The 21,498-nt window shown below is 38.6% G+C and overlaps 1 protein-coding gene across 3 annotated transcripts in view; it reads left to right on the top strand.

Moving 5' to 3' along the window:
- Positions 1–20,865, top strand: part of LOC113534270 (voltage-dependent calcium channel subunit alpha-2/delta-1) — a 100,159-nt gene extending 79,294 nt beyond the window's left edge. For 2 of the 3 annotated variants that reach the window (XM_053234825.1, XM_026926942.3), the window contains exons 23-38: positions 2,132–2,192; positions 2,512–2,609; positions 4,030–4,111; positions 5,789–5,851; positions 7,045–7,148; positions 8,021–8,107; positions 9,668–9,735; positions 9,908–9,946; positions 10,063–10,134; positions 11,700–11,852; positions 12,090–12,142; positions 12,238–12,293; positions 12,411–12,528; positions 15,860–15,969; positions 16,880–16,962; positions 18,175–20,865. In XM_053234825.1, the coding sequence (XP_053090800.1) occupies positions 2,132–2,192; positions 2,512–2,609; positions 4,030–4,111; positions 5,789–5,851; positions 7,045–7,148; positions 8,021–8,107; positions 9,668–9,735; positions 9,908–9,946; positions 10,063–10,134; positions 11,700–11,852; positions 12,090–12,142; positions 12,238–12,293; positions 12,411–12,528; positions 15,860–15,969; positions 16,880–16,962; positions 18,175–18,288 (1,361 nt within the window). In that variant the 3' untranslated portion in view covers positions 18,289–20,865. Of the gene's footprint in view, positions 1–2,131; positions 2,193–2,511; positions 2,610–4,029; positions 4,112–5,788; positions 5,852–7,044; positions 7,149–8,020; positions 8,108–9,667; positions 9,736–9,907; positions 9,947–10,062; positions 10,135–11,699; positions 11,853–12,089; positions 12,143–12,237; positions 12,294–12,410; positions 12,529–15,859; positions 15,970–16,879; positions 16,963–17,332; positions 17,422–18,174 lie in introns of all 3 variants that reach the window. The other variant, XM_053234826.1, reaches the window with a different exon arrangement.
- Positions 20,866–21,498: the final 633 nt, after the last annotated feature.

Genomic DNA, 21,498 nt, shown 5'->3' with positions numbered 1-21,498 from the left:
TAGCTTATAATATCTAACAGTGGTTGTTGAATTTCATCATCAAATGTTTGAAATATGAGGCTATAGAATTAAAAAAAAAATGTTAGCAACCATTGCTTCCTAAAAATGAACTTTTAGTTGTTTAGATGTTTTATCTAATTATCCCACACTGGAGCAAAACATTAAAAAAAGTAGCCCTGGTTATGTAGCACAGGTTCTGTGGTATTCATGCTCTATCAGGTATAAACTGAGGCACTTCCATGTTTACTTTAGTTTATTCATTAACAAACAAACCAACTTTTTTTGGAACAAAGACTTTGTGGTGTTGGCCACTTCTGTATAGTGCTGTTAGACCATTGCTAGCCTTGCTAATGCAAACAATTGGTAAGACCTAGAAAGCAATGGCAAAACTTGCTGAGCTTTACACCTATTAACCTGAGTATAATGATGAGGAGGTACAACAGATGGAGGAGGACAAAACACAGTGGGAATACTGCCTGCCGGGGCAAGCAGAAGGAGCAGGAACCAGGTTGGCGAACTGCTGCATATGTGGACATCAGCCATGAAAAGTGTCTGTGTTGCTCTGAGTGGGAATTGGCTTCTGGTAAACCATGTGCTTCTGTAATTCTGAAAACTCCACCAAAATTGATAATGAATACCCATGATTGCCAGGTCTGTGTGACAAAAACAGCCCAATGGCCTATTCAAAATTACAGCAAAAAACAACCCAATGGGCAATAAATATATTGTAATATTCATAAAGTATCAACATATGATTCATTTTTAATTGAAAATTATTAATACCACATAGTTTTCCTAGAGAGACAAATTCCATTGTCACCCTACAAAATCATTTAGACAGTACAGAAAATCTCCTGTTTTAAAATGTATATGTTATTTCAAATATATTGTTAAATCACTACATTTACTACATCCCACATAAAACATAATGGACTTACTGTTCGCTTAAAAACCTTCAACTTACCTATTTGACTTATAAACATTTAAAAATAATTAATGCATCCAACCACCAGCAACCCACAGCAACAAATCAAAATCACTGTAAAAATATTGTAATGATTCATAATCTGGTAATCCAGAAGAGGATGGGTTTCCATTTGTGTCTGGCTCCTCTGAAGTTGTCTTTTCATCTCAGATAGTTTTTCATTAAGGACATAGTGCTGCATTCAGATTTTTATATAGCTGTGTCTATTGTTATAAGTGCAATACATACAGTATAAAATTTAACTGAAATGAAAAGTAGTCAATTCTGCAGGAACGCATGGATTTGGCAACCCTGACCAGAAATTCTTCCCTCAGTAACCAAGAGCCTAACCAATGAGCCATAATCAATCAACGAATTTCAAGGAAACTGTTTTTTCCTTAGAAATTCTTGCCAGCGTTAATCACGTTACAGATGTGGTTTAAAAAAAATCTGAAGTATTCCTTTATCCACAACTTGTTGAAATTAATAAGGTGCAGGATGAGGCTATTTTTTTCTTTTTGCTGCTGTCTGGTTATTTCTGGGTGCTGTCTTTATGCCATACTGTCTCTGTTGCTATTTGTGTTGAAAGAAGGGATTACATACTTTGTCTTTGCTCATCTCCCTCCAGCTGGAACTTTACACTGTCTTTATTAGGAAGCCAGTTGTTTGGCTTCAGAAGAACTCATGTGTCATGTCTGCATGCTTTATATGCAATGACGTGTTGAAATATTGTGTTCACAGTACTGGTTGGTTCATAACTCTGTCTTTCTCTCTCCTGGGTAACCTGTGGGATTTACACTGTAGGGCATAAGGGCAAGTACAGTGCTTACCTCTTGTCTGTCTCTTCCTGTTCTTTTATCCTTTTTATCTCTCCACATGTTTGCATGTCTCACTTATCCACTGCATAAGCCTTATGGCATGATAAGGAATTTGCATGTGTGGGAGCATTCTTCACCTTTGTAGTACTACTGTTTATAGTACTACTAATTATGCATATTAAATGAATGGCTTGTCATATAAATTCCAGTTTGTGTTACTTTCACTCTTTTGCATTCATTTTGCATCTATGTGTATCTTGTAGATATTGCATTTGCGTGTGACAATTGACGTTGCGTATGATGGCAGTGACATTTGAAGTTCTGACCTGCCTCACCTCTTTCTCCGCAGTCTCAGATACTATGCAAGTGGAGAAATTTGAGGATTATGGCTACACTTTTATAGCACCCAGGTAGGTCTCTCTTCCAACTTCATTCTCTCATACATAAACACACACAGAGACCTGAAGGCAATTATAGACCTCCCATAACTTTAGCAGTGTTGGCTTTATCCGAGCAGTGCACAGGCCGTATTGGTGTTTGAAGGCTTATAAATTTAGACATACCTTTAGACGTGCCCTTCTTCTTTTGTGTCTGAAATTGAAATACGTTTTACTCACAGCACACAGTTTAGAATTAATATAGCATTACCAAAGAACATAAACTTGATTGATGCAGGCAGTGAACATCTATTTATCTTTTCTAATTTAAACTTGTGATGACTTTGTGTAGAGAATATTGCCAGAACCTGAAACTCTCCTCCAACAACACTCAGTTCCTCATGGACATCAACCAGTACATCGACAAGAGAATACCCAGTGACCCATTGTGTAAGTGCATAGTTTATGTCTGACAGACATTGGTATGATAGACAAGAAGTAAATGTTAGCACACTGAGAACAGTATCACCTTGACAACACACAATGAAACATGGTGGCATTAGCACCACGTTCTTGCTTTTCCTCAGCAGGGATTGCGAAACTGGTCAGAGTTGAGGGAAAAATGGATGGATCCATATATCAGAAAGATTTGTTCCAAGCACATACTGTAGACCCAAAAAAGTTACATTATAGTCATGAAGGAATACAGTGAAGAAACATAAGTCTCCTAACAAAACCCGCCTTGATGTTTAGATCACGTCATACTTTACATAAGCTCTCTCTGAAATCATTATCAAAGCTTTGCTACATTTATGACCCTACCTACTGAAGTAGGTAAATCGATGGATGATCTCATGCTGTTAGAGACGAGTGTCCTTTTTCTTATAGTTGCTTACTCAGGTGCTTTCCCACTCAAGTGATGTCACTGTGTCTTGTTCACTCACTGTGAAGGTGACCCTGGAGTGCACTGATTGAAATTAGCCTCTGTGATTGATTAGTCTGGTCTGGAACGTCATCACTGTCTCTGTTACCCTCTTGCTCAGCTTCTAATGAGTCACTGCTTATCCTGACTTGGGTTTCTGCTATCTCATGCATGACCCCACCCACCCACACACACACACACACACACACACACACAAACATATCCATTAGCATTTTAAGCTTTTAAGCTTTACATTTTTTTCTAGTCCAAAAATGTAAATATAAGCATCATGCAGAACATTCTCATTGCATTAAAGTTATTTGAGTCCTTTGTCAATAATTGGTCAGGTCCAGAGCAAAGTGGCGTAAAATTTTGCCATGCCACATTCAACTATTACTTTTTCACATACAACTTTTTGGCTCTCATCCTCTACTTTGCAACACTTTGCATGTGTAGAAAATTGGTCTGTATCCATAAAAAAAAGGGAGATGAGAGAAAAAAATCTGCTTTGCTTTTTTATGTAGATGGAAATCAGAACATAACCTAATTATCTCAGAATGGAAAATGTACAATTACATATTCAGCTAGGGCAGTACAATGGGGCAGCAGGTATATTGTCACCTCATAGCTACAGGTTACTCTCAGGGAAGAGTTTTGGATGTTCTCCCTGTGTCTGTGTGGGTTTCCTGGGTCTTCCCGGGTTTTCTCCCATCTCCTAAAAAACATGCCAGTAGGTGGATTGTCTATACTAAATTGCTTCTAGGTGTGAATCAGTGTGTGTGTGTGTCTGGTGTCCTACAATGCACAATCCAGGGAGTATTCCTGCCTTGCTCCCAGGATCCAGATTCACAGTGACCCTGATCAGGATAAAGCAGTTACTGAAGATGAATTAATGAATGAACTTATTCCCCAATTACATATTAATGCTTTACTCTAACTCTTTGCCAGGTAATGTGACTCTACTGAACAGGCTGTTACTGGACGCTGGTCTTACAGCTGAACTGGTCAATCTCTGGAAAAAGCAGAGTGTGTAAGTCAATCATGCTGCAGATACGCAGATTCATCCTGAATACTTACTGCACCATGTTCTCAATTTCATGTCATGAGTTTGATTTCAACCAAACAAAGTGATGTGATTAGATTTTGTTCTATTTAGAACGACTAAAGTTATAAGAAAAGGTATTAAAGTTAACCCTAACCTTAAACTAACCCCAGCCTTTGTAACTTCATACAAATGGAGACATATAAATTGTCATGAATTTACATGAGTGAAGCATTGTTGGTGTGGGAGCTTAATGAACTTCGAACAATAAAACCCTAAATTAGTTCTGGTGCAACCGGTTGCCATCAGAAGTCACTTTATTAGTTAAATGGCATCCACCTGTGTGCAATTAAAGTGTCACATGATCTCAACAGAAAAACACCTGTTTGTGGAAGGCCATAGAGTTTGTTAGAGAACGTACTTAAAGAAACTGGAGCTATAAAGTTCAGGACAAAGTTCTGGAAAAGCATCAATCAGGGTTTGGTTATAAAAATATCTCAAACTCTGAACATCCTGCAGACCACCATTAAATCCATTATTAAAAAGTGGGGAAAAAAAATATGGCACAACCACAACTCTGCCTAGAGGAGGCAGTCCACCAGGTAAGGAAGGCATTAATCAGAGAAGCAACCAATTGGCCAAACTCAGATGGGAAATGCTGTTCACAGGACAGTCCTAGCCTGGACACTCCACAAAGCTGGGTTTTATGGAGATGTAAGGAAAAAAGACATTACTGAAAAAAGCTATATGAAATCTCATTTGGAGGTGTGGAAATGCATCCTAAGGATGAGACCAAAATTTAACTTTTTTCTCTTGGCACAAAGAAAAAAGGTTTCTCACATTTGTCAGAAACCCAACGCAGCTAATAACTCTGAGAACACTATCCCTACAGAGAAGCATGGTGGTGATAGCATCATGTTTCACATACCCACATCCTTTGAGACTTGAGACTGGAGCTGGGGTTCATCTTCCAACAGGTCAATAACCCTAAGCATACTGCAAAAACTACACAGGAGTGGTTTAAAACTAAGAACCTGACTGCACTCGAATGGCACAGTCAAAGCGCAGACCTCAATCCAAAACCATTTGCTTTTCAATGATCTTCATACAATCCGAACAGAGCTTGAGCAATTTTGCCAAGAAGAATGTGGAAAAATATCAGGATCCAGATATGCAAAGCTGATAGAGATTTATCCCAGAAGACTTGCAACTCTAAATTCAGCCAAACGTTTCTACCAAGTATTGACCCAGGGGGTTGAAAACTTATGTAACTAACAAATGTCTGCTTTTTGTTTATTAATCGCTGTGTTACAATAAAAATGATCAAATCAAATGATAAAAATCTGAGTTATTTCCAGGCTGTAACTGTACAAAATTCTATAAAATACACTGGATGCTTCTTAAACAGAAAATAATAAGTAAGTAAGTAAGTAAGTAAGTAAGTAAATAAATAAATAAACAAACAAACCAGAATATTTCATTGTGAGAAATGGGGCTTGGTGGTTGTCATTTTCCTAATTGGTTACTCAGTGCTCTTTAAACCTTTTAAAATGACTCAAAACAGACACCCAAACATCATGTGTGAGTGACTCACTGGTGAAATTGTGACTCACGATTTTATTTTTAGGGAGGGAAATTGTAACTATTATATATGTTGTGTTACAGAGAAGGTGTGTTAGCCAGGTTTGTGGCTACAGATGGGGGCATCACACGGGTTTACCCTAAAAGGTGAGAAACAGCATTTTATTTCATGTTAGTCAACTTGTGTGATCTGATGTTTGACTTGTGCTGGAAATGCATTGTTTTTGTGAAGCAGGTGTGTGTGTGTGTGTGTGTGTGTGTGTGTCTGTCTCTGGTCCTACATTTCTCATCCATATGTGAGAGGTATTAGATGCTTTAAGAAAGACGCAGGATGTGGGAGAGAATTTCTGGAAGCATGTGATTCACAGCGGGAATACTGAAGAGATGCGATGGGCCTGTCCTGCTGTTTTAAATCACAAAAAGTAGTTTATGAACTCGAACTCACTTTGTTCTCTCTTCCCCCCTTTCTCTCTCTCTCTCTCTGTCATTAACTGTACTCTATAAAAGTGTGAGACTGAGACTGAGTTCATAAAGCAGTTTTTTGTAGTTTAAAACAGCAGGACAGTCTGAGTGCAATTCATTCAGTGGTTGAGGCATAAATAATCATTGTAGCAACATTTGATTATTTAAGTGAACTTAGTCCACAGAGCTATCGAATTCTCGGATCTGATTGGTCAGAAGATGTTGAATCATTTTCTCTAACAGCACAGCTTGGACAGTAATTTCAACTATAATCCAAATCACATATTTTTATTTTAATGCGTTTGTTTTAATATGTTAGTAAAAACTCATTCCTGTGCTCCACATAAGCTAAGGCTAATAATAAACACAATAAAGATGTGCTGTTATTTAAGATCCAACACATAATCTTTGATATTATTAAGCTTTCTGAACGGAGACTGTATTTAACATTAATGGAAGGAGTCTCCAGAGTCAAGTGCTTTGTAACAGATAGTAAGTCTTCAGGACAGAGGACATTCTGCTTTCAAGCTGTATTTTTTTTTTTATTTTGCCTTATTAACTTCCACTGGGAACAGCTGTTTATAGCTGCTATAACATTAGTGATAACAGAAACTAACTTCTTTGTTGACCTTCCACAACATTACAGGTAACTAGAAGTGGATAAAATATATGTTGTGTTATTCATTAAATTAAAATATTTACAAAATTGCTTTTGTATAAGAGTAATAAATAACAATTTCAGGATGTGCTGTTATATGAAAATAATCACTTATTATTTTCCTATTATCACGTCCCCTAAGTGTGTAATTCCTTACATATAATGGAAAACTGTCGCTGCATTTTATCACCTCATCTCATTGTGTGTGTATCTGTCTCAGTGCTGGAGAGGAGTGGACCGAGAATGCAGAGCCCTTTGATTCCAGTTTCTACAAGAGGAGTTTAGACAATGACATATACATCTTCACTGCCCCTTATGTCAACAGTAAGCAGCCACCAGGCCCCACACACACTGTAGGCATCTTGCAGGTGTTTGAGTGAGAGAGTGTGAGTGTGTGTGTGTGTGTGTGTGTGTGTGTGAGAGAGAGATAGAGAGAGAGAGAGGGTGGGTGGGGATTTGTGTGTGTGTGTGTCTGCTACATTAGACCACTTCTTGAGTAGGCTTTTCTTCTCATTGGCATGCTTCTGATCACAGCTGTTCATCTATTTGATGCTTGCATGCACACACACGCTTTATCTCCTTCCAAGATGCAGTAAGCCTGTGTTACTTAAAGAATGTCATCGTATGAATAATCCCCACCTGCACGCAAGTGTGGTCTGGATCAATCTCACATACACACATGCGCGCACATACACTCCTACACACAATACACCACATGCCTCAATAGACCCTACCTAGAAACATGCTGTGTTAGATATGTCAAGCCTCTTTTGCTGAGGTGTGATATTAATTTATAAAGCAGAGACTTGAAGTCGGACCCAAGTCTTTGTGAATGTTGTTTTTGAATTTTGAATTCTGATCTGCCATCAGAACTCACAGTGGCTCGCAGTTCAGGGCCTTCAGCTGTACATCTACATGCTGTTAGAAGGTGTGTGTGTGTGTGTGTGTGTTTGGGTATATTTTATACCTTGTTGGGTCCCCAAAAGGATATGAAAATCTGACAGTTATGACATTATGGGGACATTTGGCTGGTCCCCTTGAGGAAAACCATTTATTTTATTCATTTTTTTGCCTTTTTTTTTTTTTTTTTTTTTACAGAAACTCCTTGCTGTATGGTTCTCACTAGGATAGTAAGACAAACGTGTGTGTGTGTTTGTGTGTGTGTGTTTCTGTCTTTTTCTCCCCTCATTAAACAGAGAGCAGGGAGTCCAGCTATGAGTCTGGTATTCTGGTCAGTAAAGCTGTGGAACTGGACTTCAATGGAGTCAAACTCAAACCAGCTGGTGAGCACAAAAGAATTACTGATCACTTTTCAACTGATGAGGACTTAGAGGAGTAGTTCAGCCATAAATCAAACTTACACAATTTTCCACTTATTTCCACTTTCAACAAATGTAGTCGATCAGCAAAGACATTTGGTTGTTTAGTTTTGCACTGGAGCTTCAAAGGGCAATATGGCTAACACGTAATGAAAGTCTCACCCAATACATCATTTTTTTGTTTTGTTTTTTATTTTTAATTGCAGATATAGTCAATCTTTACATATTTAAGTGATTTTCAAAATGTAAGTTCAAGCCAGTTTTATTTGAATAGCATTTTTTTAACAATAGATACTGGCACAAAGCAGCTTTACAGAAATCTAGATACAGATTTAGAGACCTAATGAGCAAGCCAGAGGTGACAATGGCAAAGAAAAACACACTGAGATGATGCAGAGGAGCCAGACACAAAAGGGAACCTCCTCTGGGTGACATTGGATTGTCTTTATGATTACAGTAGCAGTTCTTAGGCACAATCCTACACTATCCACATAAAATTGTCCACTGAAGCATAAACTCTCCTTCTTCCTGGAACAATTCTGCCTTCAAATGTTGGTGTGAATTCAAACAGCCCCCATCTCTTGTTGTCTGTGCTAAGGTGAATATTGACCCTGGCTATCCAAGATGGTGGCCCCCATACCGTATAGTGTTCAGCTACACTGAATTTTTGTAGATTTTTATAGATTACAGTAAGTCATACCATGTCCAATAACACATTGGCAAATCTGTAGGACATGTCTGATATATCTAAATGAGGCTTGAGACGGATGGGATCCCTGAGCTCAGGCTCAAACGAGGGATCTGGGAAGGTGGCAACACCGCCTGCCGTGTCACCTTGCCGCATCCTCGGATCCCCGGTTTGATCCTGAGCTCCGAGTACTGTTTGTGTGGAGTTCCACAAGTTCTCCCCATGTCTGTGTGGGTTTCTTCCTGGTTCTCCAGTTTCCTCTAGCCTCTCAAAAGCATGCCAGTGTGTGAATTGTCTATGCTAAATTTCATATGATGTTAATGAGTGTGTGAATGTGTGTGTGCATTGTGCCATACTGTGATGGACTGGCGTCCCATCCAGGGTGTGTCCCTGCCTTGCACCTAGTGTTTGGGAATAGGCTCCAAATCCACCGCGACCCTGACCAGGATAAAGTGTTTAGTGAAGATGAATGAATGAAAAAGATTGGGATTTAGTGAGATAGACTTCCATTACTGGTTAGCTACATTACACTAAAGCACCAAACATGTCTTGGCATTTATGGGGGAAATCGTGTAAATTTGATTTTCCTTTAAGATACCTGACATGGCTTTGTAAATGACATTCACTGTACTTAGAACCCACTGCTTTATGTCACAGCCCTCTGTTAATGCTCCCAGCCTTTAGCCTACATGAGGAGAGACAGGCATCAGTGGTTGTATTTCTCAGAAAACGCACAGAACGTTCAGAACAGCGCTGTCGGTTCTCATATCCCTATACGAGGAGTACATTGATAGTGCGGCCGCTACGTTTATGATGTGTAACGTGTTCTCTTGCAGTGGTGGGAGTCAAACTCAATGTATCTGCCTGGATGAACAGCTTCATGAACGCCACCATGAAGATAAATGTAAGTGAAACAACTCCCCTTATCTGAACATGTGGAAGGCATTTAGTTACAGACTGTAGACAGGCTGATATTGCAGTCTGGAAGCAGAGATGGCCTGACTCACTCTAATAAATGATGCAAAGCCTGTTTGGGCAATTCTCAGCTTTCGCCTCTCACGATTTTCTCCCTGCAGTGTAAGGATGAGATCTGTGGCTGCCTCAGGAACCATGAGGTACTGCATGTGTTTTGTGGTGTGGTGTATCAAAGTTCTGAAGTTCCTGGATTGTCTGATTGGGCCTGGCCTTTTTCTATTTGCTGTGTCAGTCATGTTCATTCTGTTTTGATCAGCATGTGGACTGCGTGATACTGGATGATGGAGGCTTCCTGCTCATGTCCAATAAGGACGATTACATCACACAGGTCAGAGTCCCAGTGCTCACATCAGTATTTCAGGAAAATGCAGGTGCATTTTATTGTTTAAGCATACAATAATCATCCTCTCCATGATAGATATTATTTACTGCCGGAAAGAACAAGATAAGCAAGAATGTGCTATGGATGAAATTCACATAAATTACTGCAGGGTGTCTCTGCAGTATAACTGCAGTGCATCATGCTCACTTTGCTCAGATGGATGGATTTGCTGCTACCATACATCTAAGAGTGGAACAAATTATAATGCTTTAGTAGTGTATCGAGGCAAATAGGTTATTTTCATACCGAAGGTACTTTGGTATGAAAGCTATGACACCAGAAACAGAAACTATGCTATTTTTCATTAGCTGCCAATATGATAAGTTCAATACAAAATGTTTCAGACATAAAGTTTTGGAATTTCTAAAGATATCAAGGTACCAACAGCAACTAATGGTACTTGGAAGTATTGTCTGTTGCTGATTTGTTAGGCATACCTTGTGTACCCTGCACAACCACACACAATGGTCTTTTTTTATTACTACTATACTTGTGACATCAAAAGCAACTGTTTTATTTCTCACAAGTTCTCAGGGTGAAAAGAAATAACACTGTCTGTATCATCACTGTCAGCATCATCTGTTCTGGCTCTGACAGTTCCTCAACCTCAGCTCTGTCAATCGAGTTCATAATTGGTCTCAGTTAGAGATGTTTGCAGGACCGTTTTTTTTTAATCTAGCTCACACACCTTTGATTTGTGTTTGTACTTGCGCACTATTCATTCTAATAAATGTAATTGGGTAGATTTGGGTAGATTTTCCAAAATATAAACAAACTCTTAGCCTAATTTATGTCTTCCTGACACTTGAGCCTGATCAGGCAATTACGAAGGATGCTGTAATTGTGCTGTAACACTCTTATTCTTACACAATTATGTTAATAAACATGGTGTTTGTCCTGTGAGCTACATACTGCTCACGTGCGACCAGTTAAAGCAAAAACCTCCCGCTCACGTGACTTTTCGTTGCTTTCAGTGGCATCCCAGTCCCAATGCACAAAATTTCGTCTCAACCAGATGGCCAATGAATAATGTAAATAATGTATTCCTATTAATTTACATCCCTACCCAGCACAGACGTTTTATAGCACTTTGAAGATAAATATTTTACTTTTCTGTTCCTTTGGTCTTCCAGCTTTACTGATTTTAATGCACATTTCATTACAGTGTTAACTTCTTATCATATTTAGTCAAGAATGTAGTAAAAATTCAATTTAAATTTTGTCATGGTGTTTTTTTTAATCATTTTTTTTAATAGAATGTAAAAACCTGTTATCAACAAGCCTTTCCATGTGGGATTTCACTGCAGCCAATACTACCTTATTTACCACTTAGTAAAGGACACAAGTTAATCAAACAAAGAATACAAGTTAATCAATGCACTTCTTTCAATTCTTATTTTATTTTTTAATATGCAGTTAAGAAGCTGCCCTCATGTTTTGAATGTTAAAATGATTAGATTTTTTTTAAAAATCTGAAATCTGTCACTCACCCCCTTTATGTGTGTGTTTAGATAGGTCAGTTCTTTGGCGAAGTGGACCCCATTCTGATGGCCAGTCTGTTGAATACATCGCTCTACTCGTTTAATAAAACCTACGACTATCAGTCAGTGTGTGACCCAGAGAAAGAGCCAAAGGCTGCCGCTGGGCCACGATCTGCCTATGTGGTAAGAGAGAGTGTATGGTAGTGGTAATAGAAAAGTGAGAGTGTGTGCATGTGTGGTGGAGTGTGTGCTTGCATGTTTACATTTGAATTTGTGTATTCATATGCACATAAGCATCTAGATCATCTTGTGTCTAGGTCTACATCCTTGTGCATATTAATGATAGTTTTATCTTGTGTTTGTGTGTGTTTGTGTGTGTGTGTGTGTGTGTGTGTGTGTGTGCGTGTGTGCTGTTTTCAGCCTACCATAACTGACATGTTAAGTCTGGGCTGGTGGGCCTCCACTGCTGCATGGTAAGAGGATTTGAGTGGTTGTCCCAGTGTTATTCAATCTGTTTAATCCTATTGACGGATGTGAAGGATGCACACAGTTGTTCTCTTTTTCTCAGGTCAATGCTTCAGCACTTCCTCCTAAGTCTCACTTTCCCAAGTCTTCTACATGCAGGTAGGTTTTATAAACAATATGACATTTCTCTCCACTCTACCTGGTTATACATTTGCATATCAAAATCAGTGCACCAGGTGAGGACGTGTGTGTGTGTGTGTTTTCTGGCTTATTCAGAAGAGGACGTCTCGGATGCCTACTCAAAAGAGAGCTGTATAACAGAGCAGACTCAATATTTCTTTGAGAACGACAACAGGTCTTTCCAAGGTGTGGTGGACTGTGGAAACTGTTCTAGGTGAGGGCTTGGCATAAGTATACCTGTCCTTTATGTCCCTGTCCTTTCTGTGTATTTTTTTTTTCTGTGTGTGTATGTGTGTGCTTTTAAGATGAAGTCATTAGCCACCCCTCCTTCTCTTTCTGGATCTTTATTCATCGCAATAAGTCCTCTCTCATAGGAGATGATGTGAGCAGGACAGGTTTCCTGCCCTTCTTTTCTCTCCATGGCAGCTCGGCTCTCCAAACCTCTATGCTTCCCACTTTCAACGTGATCCCACATTCCCCTTGATGTGTCCGAGATCCTGCGGGCCATAAATCCCGATGTCATTCGCTCCCCTGGAACTGGGGTAAAGTGAGAGGTGTCTGGAGTTTCGGCTCGCCGCAACCGCCGGCCTTTACGAGCCCCACGTGCGACTCTGCATACGATGGTTTTTCTTCTACGTTAACTACTTTAGACATGTAAAGTTTAACGAGAGCCATAAAAAAGAAATCCATTTGCAAAATCTCGGGACGGCGAGCCGCTCCTTTCAGAGGGTGTAATTCAATCTCCCCCTCACACGTTCATGCCCCTTGTTCAGGCCTGGAGAATGTAATACTCAGAGATCTGGAGAAAACCAGATTTAAAATCTGAAATTCAAATTAAATTTAAAGATGCATTTCAAAGTTACAACTACTGTGAATCATGTCTCTCTGAGTTCTCACAGGATGTGGTTCTGTATGCATAGCACATATAGTAAAACTATATCCAGTTTTACAATTATATATACAAGGTTATAGTTAAACATGTTTATCCCTATTAAAATGGCAGGACCTATGAATATGCCATCCCAAATAGACATAAACAGTCCTAATTGGCATATCCTTAATGATTTATATAACAATAGCCAAACCTGTCAACATGTGTCATCATAACCATTAACTTGCTTATCAATAACATTTGCTAACTATTTGCTAAGAAGGTTGGCTATCCAGCTAGCTAACTGCCAATAAACTAGCTTGCATTTATCACTAGTAAAACATTGTAAGAGTCTTACGTGGAGCTATTATATTCGTGCTAGTTTATATAACCAGTGGGAATAACTAGACCTGTCAAACTATATCATAACCATATGATCAATAATATTTGCCAAGTATTTGCTAAAATGGTTAACTACACCACTAGATTCTCGCTAGTAAATTAGCTTGCATTGTTCACTGGTAAACAGTGTAAGAGTCTTAATTTTGCCAATACTCTTAGTAGTGTATATAACCACTGACTAAACCTGTCAAAATATTTGTTAAGCTAATTTTTGCTAAGATAGTTAGCTACCTAGCTAGCCAGTAAATTAGCTTGTATTTATCACAGACACAAGTGAGATTTGTACTATAATATTTAAATAAATAAATAAATAAATAAATGAATTAATGAATGAATGAAGTAGCCACATCTCTAAGACTATTCTGTTCATCACTATCATTACATTGCTACGCTAGCTAGCTTCCACACTGGTTGAATGGTTAAGGTTTTCAGGTACCACTTTATCCTCTAATCTCAGTTATGGAGCTTATTTTCTGGAATCACTGAGCTTCTCAAATCAAATTTTTAGAGTCGTTCAGAGAAAGTCTGTTTTAAATAGAAAAATGTGACTTTATTAGCACTTTGTTAGCAAGTTTGACCCAAACACAAATCTCTATAATTAGAATCAGCCATCCAAGAGCATTTAAAAATTACATTTTGAGTTTATGGGCACTTAAACAAGCTGAAGGTTGGGCTTTGATGTGCAGGTTATCTAAGTGCGGTTGAATCAGGCTCTCCACTGCGTTGCTCGGGAATAAAGCATTCTTCAGTGCCCAGGTGGGAGAGTGCTCGTGAGCTTGGAGCACACTTATTTAGATGGCAGGATATGTAGCATTCCCTTTTTTTTCTCCGATCATTGAGTGCATGTGTGTAGGGGGCTGTGCTGCAGGTGGTTGTATAAGTGTGTTCCAGTTCTATGTATATGTGTGTGTGCGTGTGTGTGTGGGGGTGTGTGTGTGCATGACCTGATGACTACTGAGATCAGAGGTCTGTTGTGCCCAACTGAGCGTGCCCAGCTGCAGTAAACAGTGAGTGATTACGGAAGGTGCAGGTGAGATGTAATGGAGTGCTTTCACGCATACACACACTCACACACACACTCACTCTGAGTTACATTCTCCCCACTGCTCTGCACTACACTACAAAGCCATGAGTCACACTGCTCCAAAGAGGGGAGCTGAGGGAAAGCAGAGAGGGATGTTGTAAAGAAAAACTGGTGCTTGCCCAGAAACCCATTCAGCGTTGACAGCATGTAACAAGCCGCAAACCTGCTTTCCAACGGGACATGCTGATCTAAGATTACATTCACTAAAGACTTTAGCACATGTCTATTGTGTTAGCATGAAGCAAGCCCACATGACTGGTGATGGCTGTAAAACAAAGAGCTACACACTCTAAATCTTTGTATATATCGAATAATCCCTAAAGTTAAATAATTGGATTTGCATGAGCTAAAAACATTTACACATACGGAATGCTGAAGCCATCTGAACCACAACCATTTCTGCATTTATTCTGCTCTCTCAACATTGTCAGTGTACTGTTAAAGGTACAAGAATGGTCCTGAATGAGTTTTAATGGTACAACAGATGTACGATTGAGGATACCACCCTACTGAAATCTTTTGGACAGTTTAGTACCTTTTTTCTAAAGCTGCTTCCACGCATATTAGAGAATGATACTTTTGGTTTGTTTGCTATTTGGTTTGGTTTAGTTTCACACTGCAAATAATTAAATGAACTAAAAAACAAAACCAAAAAAATGTTGGCTGAAGGACAAGTAGGGCTGAAAACATCCTTGTAAAACTCTTTCATGCATTGATCAGAAATATGGCGATGGAAAAAAGCTAAACAAGGCTTTGCAAAGTGTGCACAGAAATGACAAAAATCATTCAAGCACAGAGAACACAGAGCTGGCCCTCAATAAATTACTGGCCCTGAGAAATTATATAAATGACTAATTTAAAACATATTGTGTATTGCATCAACATATTGTGTATTGCAACAAATGGCATTTCTGCAGTGCTGCAGTTCTGTTCTTTGGTTCAGTTTGCGCCTCATGGCACAAATTATCAGCTAAGGTCGACAAAAAATGTGTCACGCAATCTAAAATACACTGTATGTTTGGTTCTCACCTGCACAAATGAGAGCTGCACAACTGCACCAAGAGAATAAAAGAAAAATCAGGGTTTGATGAAAATGGACAAAATGCTGCATATGTAAAAGCACTGCTCCTCAGCCTGAATTGTAAAAAAAGTTTGCTTTATATGCCATTGTTTTTTGTGGTTTTCTAGAATGTACCGAGCAGAGAAGCTGCCCAGCACTAACCTGGTGTTTCTGATTAGTGATGCCAAGCGCACCTGTGACTGTGACGCCAAGCCAGTGAGACAGGCCGAGCAGCCATGTATCCTTCTGTAAAACTCTGAACACTCAATCCTGACAGACTTTACATTCAGCCTGTGCGTATAGGGCAGCTCATCAAGGACTGCAGCAATCTTCATTAAGGACCTTAACGTCTTAGGACACTGCCAAGAACTGCATTTTAATCACTTAATGGAACACAATTTGGTTTTGCCAAAATGTACTTTTAAATGATGTGACTTCATCAATATACCTGAAAAATAAATTACTAACTTACTACCTGATTGAACAAACAAACAAACAGATAGATAGATAGATAGATAGATATTCAAAATTTACATATTTTAATATTAATAGGTATCTTTCAGGGCAAGCTGTTATAGGAAAATAACTCAACTGCAAAGCCCTCTGTTCTAGAGACTTTCCCTTATCAGAAAACTTACTGTTACACCTTTACCTCTGACTGTTACAAAGTGCCGACACTGTAGACTCCTTCCATATCCACTCCTTCATATATCATATATCATAATTATACAAATCATATCAACAATTAGACATGACTTTTAATCAGTTTATTTGGAGCATCTGCCACACGAAACCCTGTGATGTAGCTCTTACTATAGAAACATTAACATATTGGGATTTATGAAAGGATATGATTGTGAACTCAGACTTTTAGACACTATATTAGCTTAGCAGTAACTTTTGCATTTATGGCAGTCCTCACTCTCAGTTCTGCAGGGTTTCTGATTACACCTGATTAACTGATGTGTTGTTTATAAAAGCACGGCTTGATGGAGATGAATTGGAGCAGGAAAAGAACTCGGATTGAAGAACACTGTGTTATATACAACACGCGAATGTTACTTTATACACTGCTGTCAAACTAGATGGGGGCTACGTTGTGAGATGTGTTACAGACGATGTGTATTTTCCTGATGCTTTTGAATCAGCCACTGGTCCCGACCCCTGTATACTAGCCCATAACCCCCGCTACAGAAAAGGCCCAAAAAGCTGCTTTGATAACAACATAACTGTAAGTATAACACAAGCTAGAAGAGTTACAAGACTACCTAACCCCAAGACATCTTTTGTTTGTATGATTCGAGTCTGTTTTTTGGTTGATTTGTTAATGGCAGTCCACAGTTATTATCAATTTCCAGGTCTACTCGTTCCCTTAAAAGCCCAGAAGCCATCAGTTTATACTTCTTTTCTTTTACACTTACTTTAAGGGAAACTTTTTTTTAAATAATTTCCTAAAATGATTTAGTTCCTGTTAATATATTATTTACTACTTTTGTTAGCAATTCATATTTGTTCCTACTTTCATCTCATTTCTCTTTATTTTCCTTTTCTTTTTCATCTCACCTTCACTGTTGACTGATTGTCATGTCCATCATTCTCAGGATGAACCTTTGTGCCCCATCAGTGCATCTTCTACCTTGGCTTCATCTGCCTCCATCCTTATACTGATGTTTCTCTTTTGTGTGTGATGGTTAGTTTTGTGTTTGTTTGTAGCTTAATAGAAATGTTCTCATGAAAGAATACATCAAACATTGGCATGATATAAAGCTTCTGAAGCCTAAAATAAATAAAAGCAGCAATTTTGTGCAATAACATCAAAAATAAAATGTAAATGCCCATGATTAGATTATGATCTCCAGCCTCACTGTCAGTATAAACACACAGAGAATCAAGGCGCCACAACTTTGTCTCTGCTGTGGCAATAGGAAGTATCTGGCTTGTCCCTGAGAGAGTTTTAGGGAAATAAACATGTGTTTCCTCCCTTTTGAAGCTCAGCCTTTCCTCATGCCAACATACACAAACATGCTCACACTTCAAAATAAGATCACTGCTGCAAGGTATTTAAGTTATTCAGTAGAATATCATCGAATTTATTAATACAAATACATTAATACAAAATATGTATGAGAGCCTGGAGCCCACTAGATGCGAATAGTTTGACATTTTCTGCTACACAGAGTTCTGAAATCTACAGATTTGTCTGTTTTATTTCAATTATGAGTAAAGTTCTGGATTTATAAAATCTGTTAATCCCAAAAGTAAAGATGAAGAACATTGCATTTAAAGATTTAATCCCAATTCCACTGAAATACTCCATGTCTGCCTTTACATTTGTAATCTAATCTACTTATGGAAAAACATTACGAAAAATGTGAAAGATTTTCTTCCCCTAAGTATATATAATTCTGTAAAATTCTCACTAACATTCTTGTATTGGCTGTAGGAAGATGCATCTGACTGTGGCGGCGGCTGTAGTCTGATTCCTTCTCTCTGGCCAGTGCTAGCTCTTCAGCTGCTGCTCCTCTGGCTGCTCACTGGAACCGGCTGCTGCTCCTGACAAGCACACAGCCGCTGACTGCCCACCATGTCATCACAGACTGATCATTACGCAATTAACCGGCACATACACACTTCACTTCCTAACCACCACTCACGGGCGGACCAGAATTACAAACAACAACCACATCTCACGGAAATCTCTCCTGACTCAGTCTTGGTCATGTTCGAGAATACATTCCAAATAAAATCACACATTCTTACACACTCTGTGCACACGCTGCTGACCAGAACACAGCGTAGTAAAACATGACTGTGTTCCACATGTTCCCTTCAGGTTTCCTGGATGGAAAGATAAAAGACTATTACTTTCAAAGAGCTACATTTCACTTATCTTTTCAGTTTCCTTTCGGAGGTAATGAGGAATCGACGCTGGGACTCTCTTGCTTAAGGAGGGAAAGATGCTCCCAGCAAATGTAGCAGTCTTTTTAGTTGACTTTTTTGGGGGGATATTTTTCTTTTTGCCTGCTACTGCTGCACTTATTTGAGGCTTGAAGAAGTTTGGATCATTTAAACGAATGTTGATCTGAGCACATAAATATGATTTAAGAATTGTGAGGTGCCACGTCATGTGTCTAGGGTTGTTTTATGTAATTCACTCTCACATCAAAAGAGTGGCTGAGATGAAGTAATTATTTGAATGCCATTCAAAGAACCATTAGAAAAGGGTTTATTATGGAAGACGTCAATGATCTCTCCCCTGGCCCTAACTCAAATATTGTATTCTACATTTGGCCCGTTGACCATTCTGTTTTTTATTATCTGTCATACAGATACTTGATCTACTAGAATTTCTTCCAGTATGAGTTCTATGCCATGATATCACACTGATGTCCGTCACTGAGACGCATGAAACTTTATTTATGTTAAACACAGCACATGCCAAATTATGAATGTTCTGTATTCATTACTACTATCCATAAGAGACACTTTTTTTCCTGAAGAAAAGGTCACTGAAGAATCCTTCAGGCATGTATTTGTTTTCTTATCTTTCCCTGGCCTTACTTAAATACTACCCAAGAAAACAGCTACCATTGATTTCAGTTCTTATTTAAAAGAAAGCTTAATGATTGACTGTTTGAAGCTCTGCCAGTCCTGACTAGAGGAAATAAGACTGCCAGCATCAGCATACATTGAGTCATTATAACCTTTCCTATTGTGTCCACAAATACAAGCACATGACTTTAGTGAGATCCTCTAATGGCTGTTTTTAACCTGTTTATTTGGATTAGACACGTCTGTTGAGGCTGTGGTGAAGCTGTGGTTTTGTCACACTAATCAAGTTAAACAATGCTGAGTGTTTCAGGTGAAAAGTTCATGTGTCAGCTCGGTTGCCAAATGCGCGTGAAATACAGCATATTGGACTATATTTTTTGTCACTCTGTAGCCAAGTGGAAGGTGGACGCAGACGGGAGGAAGTTTTCCAGAAGCAGACTCATTTTCTTAAGCGTCTACTGTATTCTGTAGCGTTCTTTACATATGCAGTCGTTTATGAATCTCCGAAAGATCCTTAGGTCTGGATTTGTTACTTCAGACCTCAGGCAGATGCGGCATTGAAGTGCATCAGATAAAGATGACGTGTGTCTAAACTCTATGTATATAGGCTGATCTTAATGAAGTGTATATGGGCGCTACGTATGTTTGCCATGTTATTTTCCCATGTGCAGTGCAAAAAAGTTCAGAAAAGAAAAAAATCCAGGAACCAAATCACAGTCAGATATATTAATGAAAACTGCCTATATGGTTACTCATATTAGCTGCATTGCAAATTGCACATAAAAGTATTCAAAGTGCATTGATGAAGAAGCATATTATAAGATTGGAACTGTCTGTTAAAAGTTTTAAATGTTTTCGGGTGTTTTATTCTGAGATTTTGCATCTATATTATCGTGTAAGTTATTAAAATTTCGATTTCCTTTATGCAAAATATCCCATTCAGCATATTTCAGGATACCTAATTTTCAGTAATAGACTTCCACTTTACATAAGAGGACATGATAAATGAACTTTTGGACATGTTCCCTCTGTTACAGAGTATGTCCACATCAAACTAACTCTCCTGACTAAAGCAGTACTGTGTAACACTGAGAACTTGCATGTTTCATTAAATAGGCTTTACAGAAGCATCCAAGCCTCCTTATGTAAAGTGGGGGCAGTAGGTGTCTAGTGTGTGCGTGTGTGTGTGTGTGTGTGTGCACGTGTGTGTTCTCTGAATGCTGCTCTCAGCTGTTGTGTCGTCCTGTTGGGCTGCTGTGTGTCCGTGCTCATGAACGTACCGCTGGTGCTGATGCTCGATGTGCCAGGAGAAGATACCGCTTTCTTTCTAGAGTGTTTCTCGAAGTTGCTCTTGTTTGCTGATGGGAGGTGTGGCCTGTGCATTTGTAGCCCCGCCTCTTTTCAGGTTGTGCTCTAAAATCCTTCTCTTTTTGTGGAACTTGACAAGCCTGAAAACATTTTTGTATACATTTGTACCATGTTATTAAAGAAGATGACAAATGAGGAAAAAATGTTTGTATTGAATTCAAATGTGTTAATTCTTGTGCAGATATATTCACAATAAAAGTTTATTGTTATTAAACTTCGTTCTTTTTTTTTTTTTTTTCTTTTTCTTTTCTCTTTTCTTTTCAGAGCTTCAAAGACAAAAAGACATTATGGGCTGCTTTACATTACCATCAATCAATGGGATATTTCCCAGTAATATATGATGTCATAGTATTGTCTTATCACAGTTGCAATATCTAGTTACACAATAAAGCATTTGAAGATGGTTGGTAACTCTAGCCCAAGCCCCAGACATCTTGAAAAGAGGGTTATACAACATTCACAAAGATAAAATTCCAATAAAATCAGCATGACCTATATTGTTGAGTGACACATCAGATAAAAAAGAGAGTTTGTCAGATAAGTTATGAGCACGGACAATTTTCCCCCTGAAACCAATTATAGCAACCGTCAAACCCTGTTTTTGAAAAGATACACATATATATATATGATACAGATGTATTGTTTAATTTGTACCCAAAAGGAGTTTAAGTTCTCTTGGGTTTGCCTGAATGCCATTTTCCTGTATTAGTTGTGCATGCTCATTTCTGGTCCCACTATATATTCACTCTTACACAATAACTATACAGGCAGATATAATGTAATTAACAATGCGTGCACTGTTATAGATAGATTACAGAAGTAAATACACAAATAAACATGTATATAC

This window comes from Pangasianodon hypophthalmus, chromosome 6 (genome assembly GCF_027358585.1).
Source record: "Pangasianodon hypophthalmus isolate fPanHyp1 chromosome 6, fPanHyp1.pri, whole genome shotgun sequence".
NCBI lineage: Eukaryota > Metazoa > Chordata > Actinopteri > Siluriformes > Pangasiidae > Pangasianodon > Pangasianodon hypophthalmus.
Note: the sequence above shows the minus strand (reverse complement) of the source record. Positions and strands in the feature narration are given on the sequence as shown.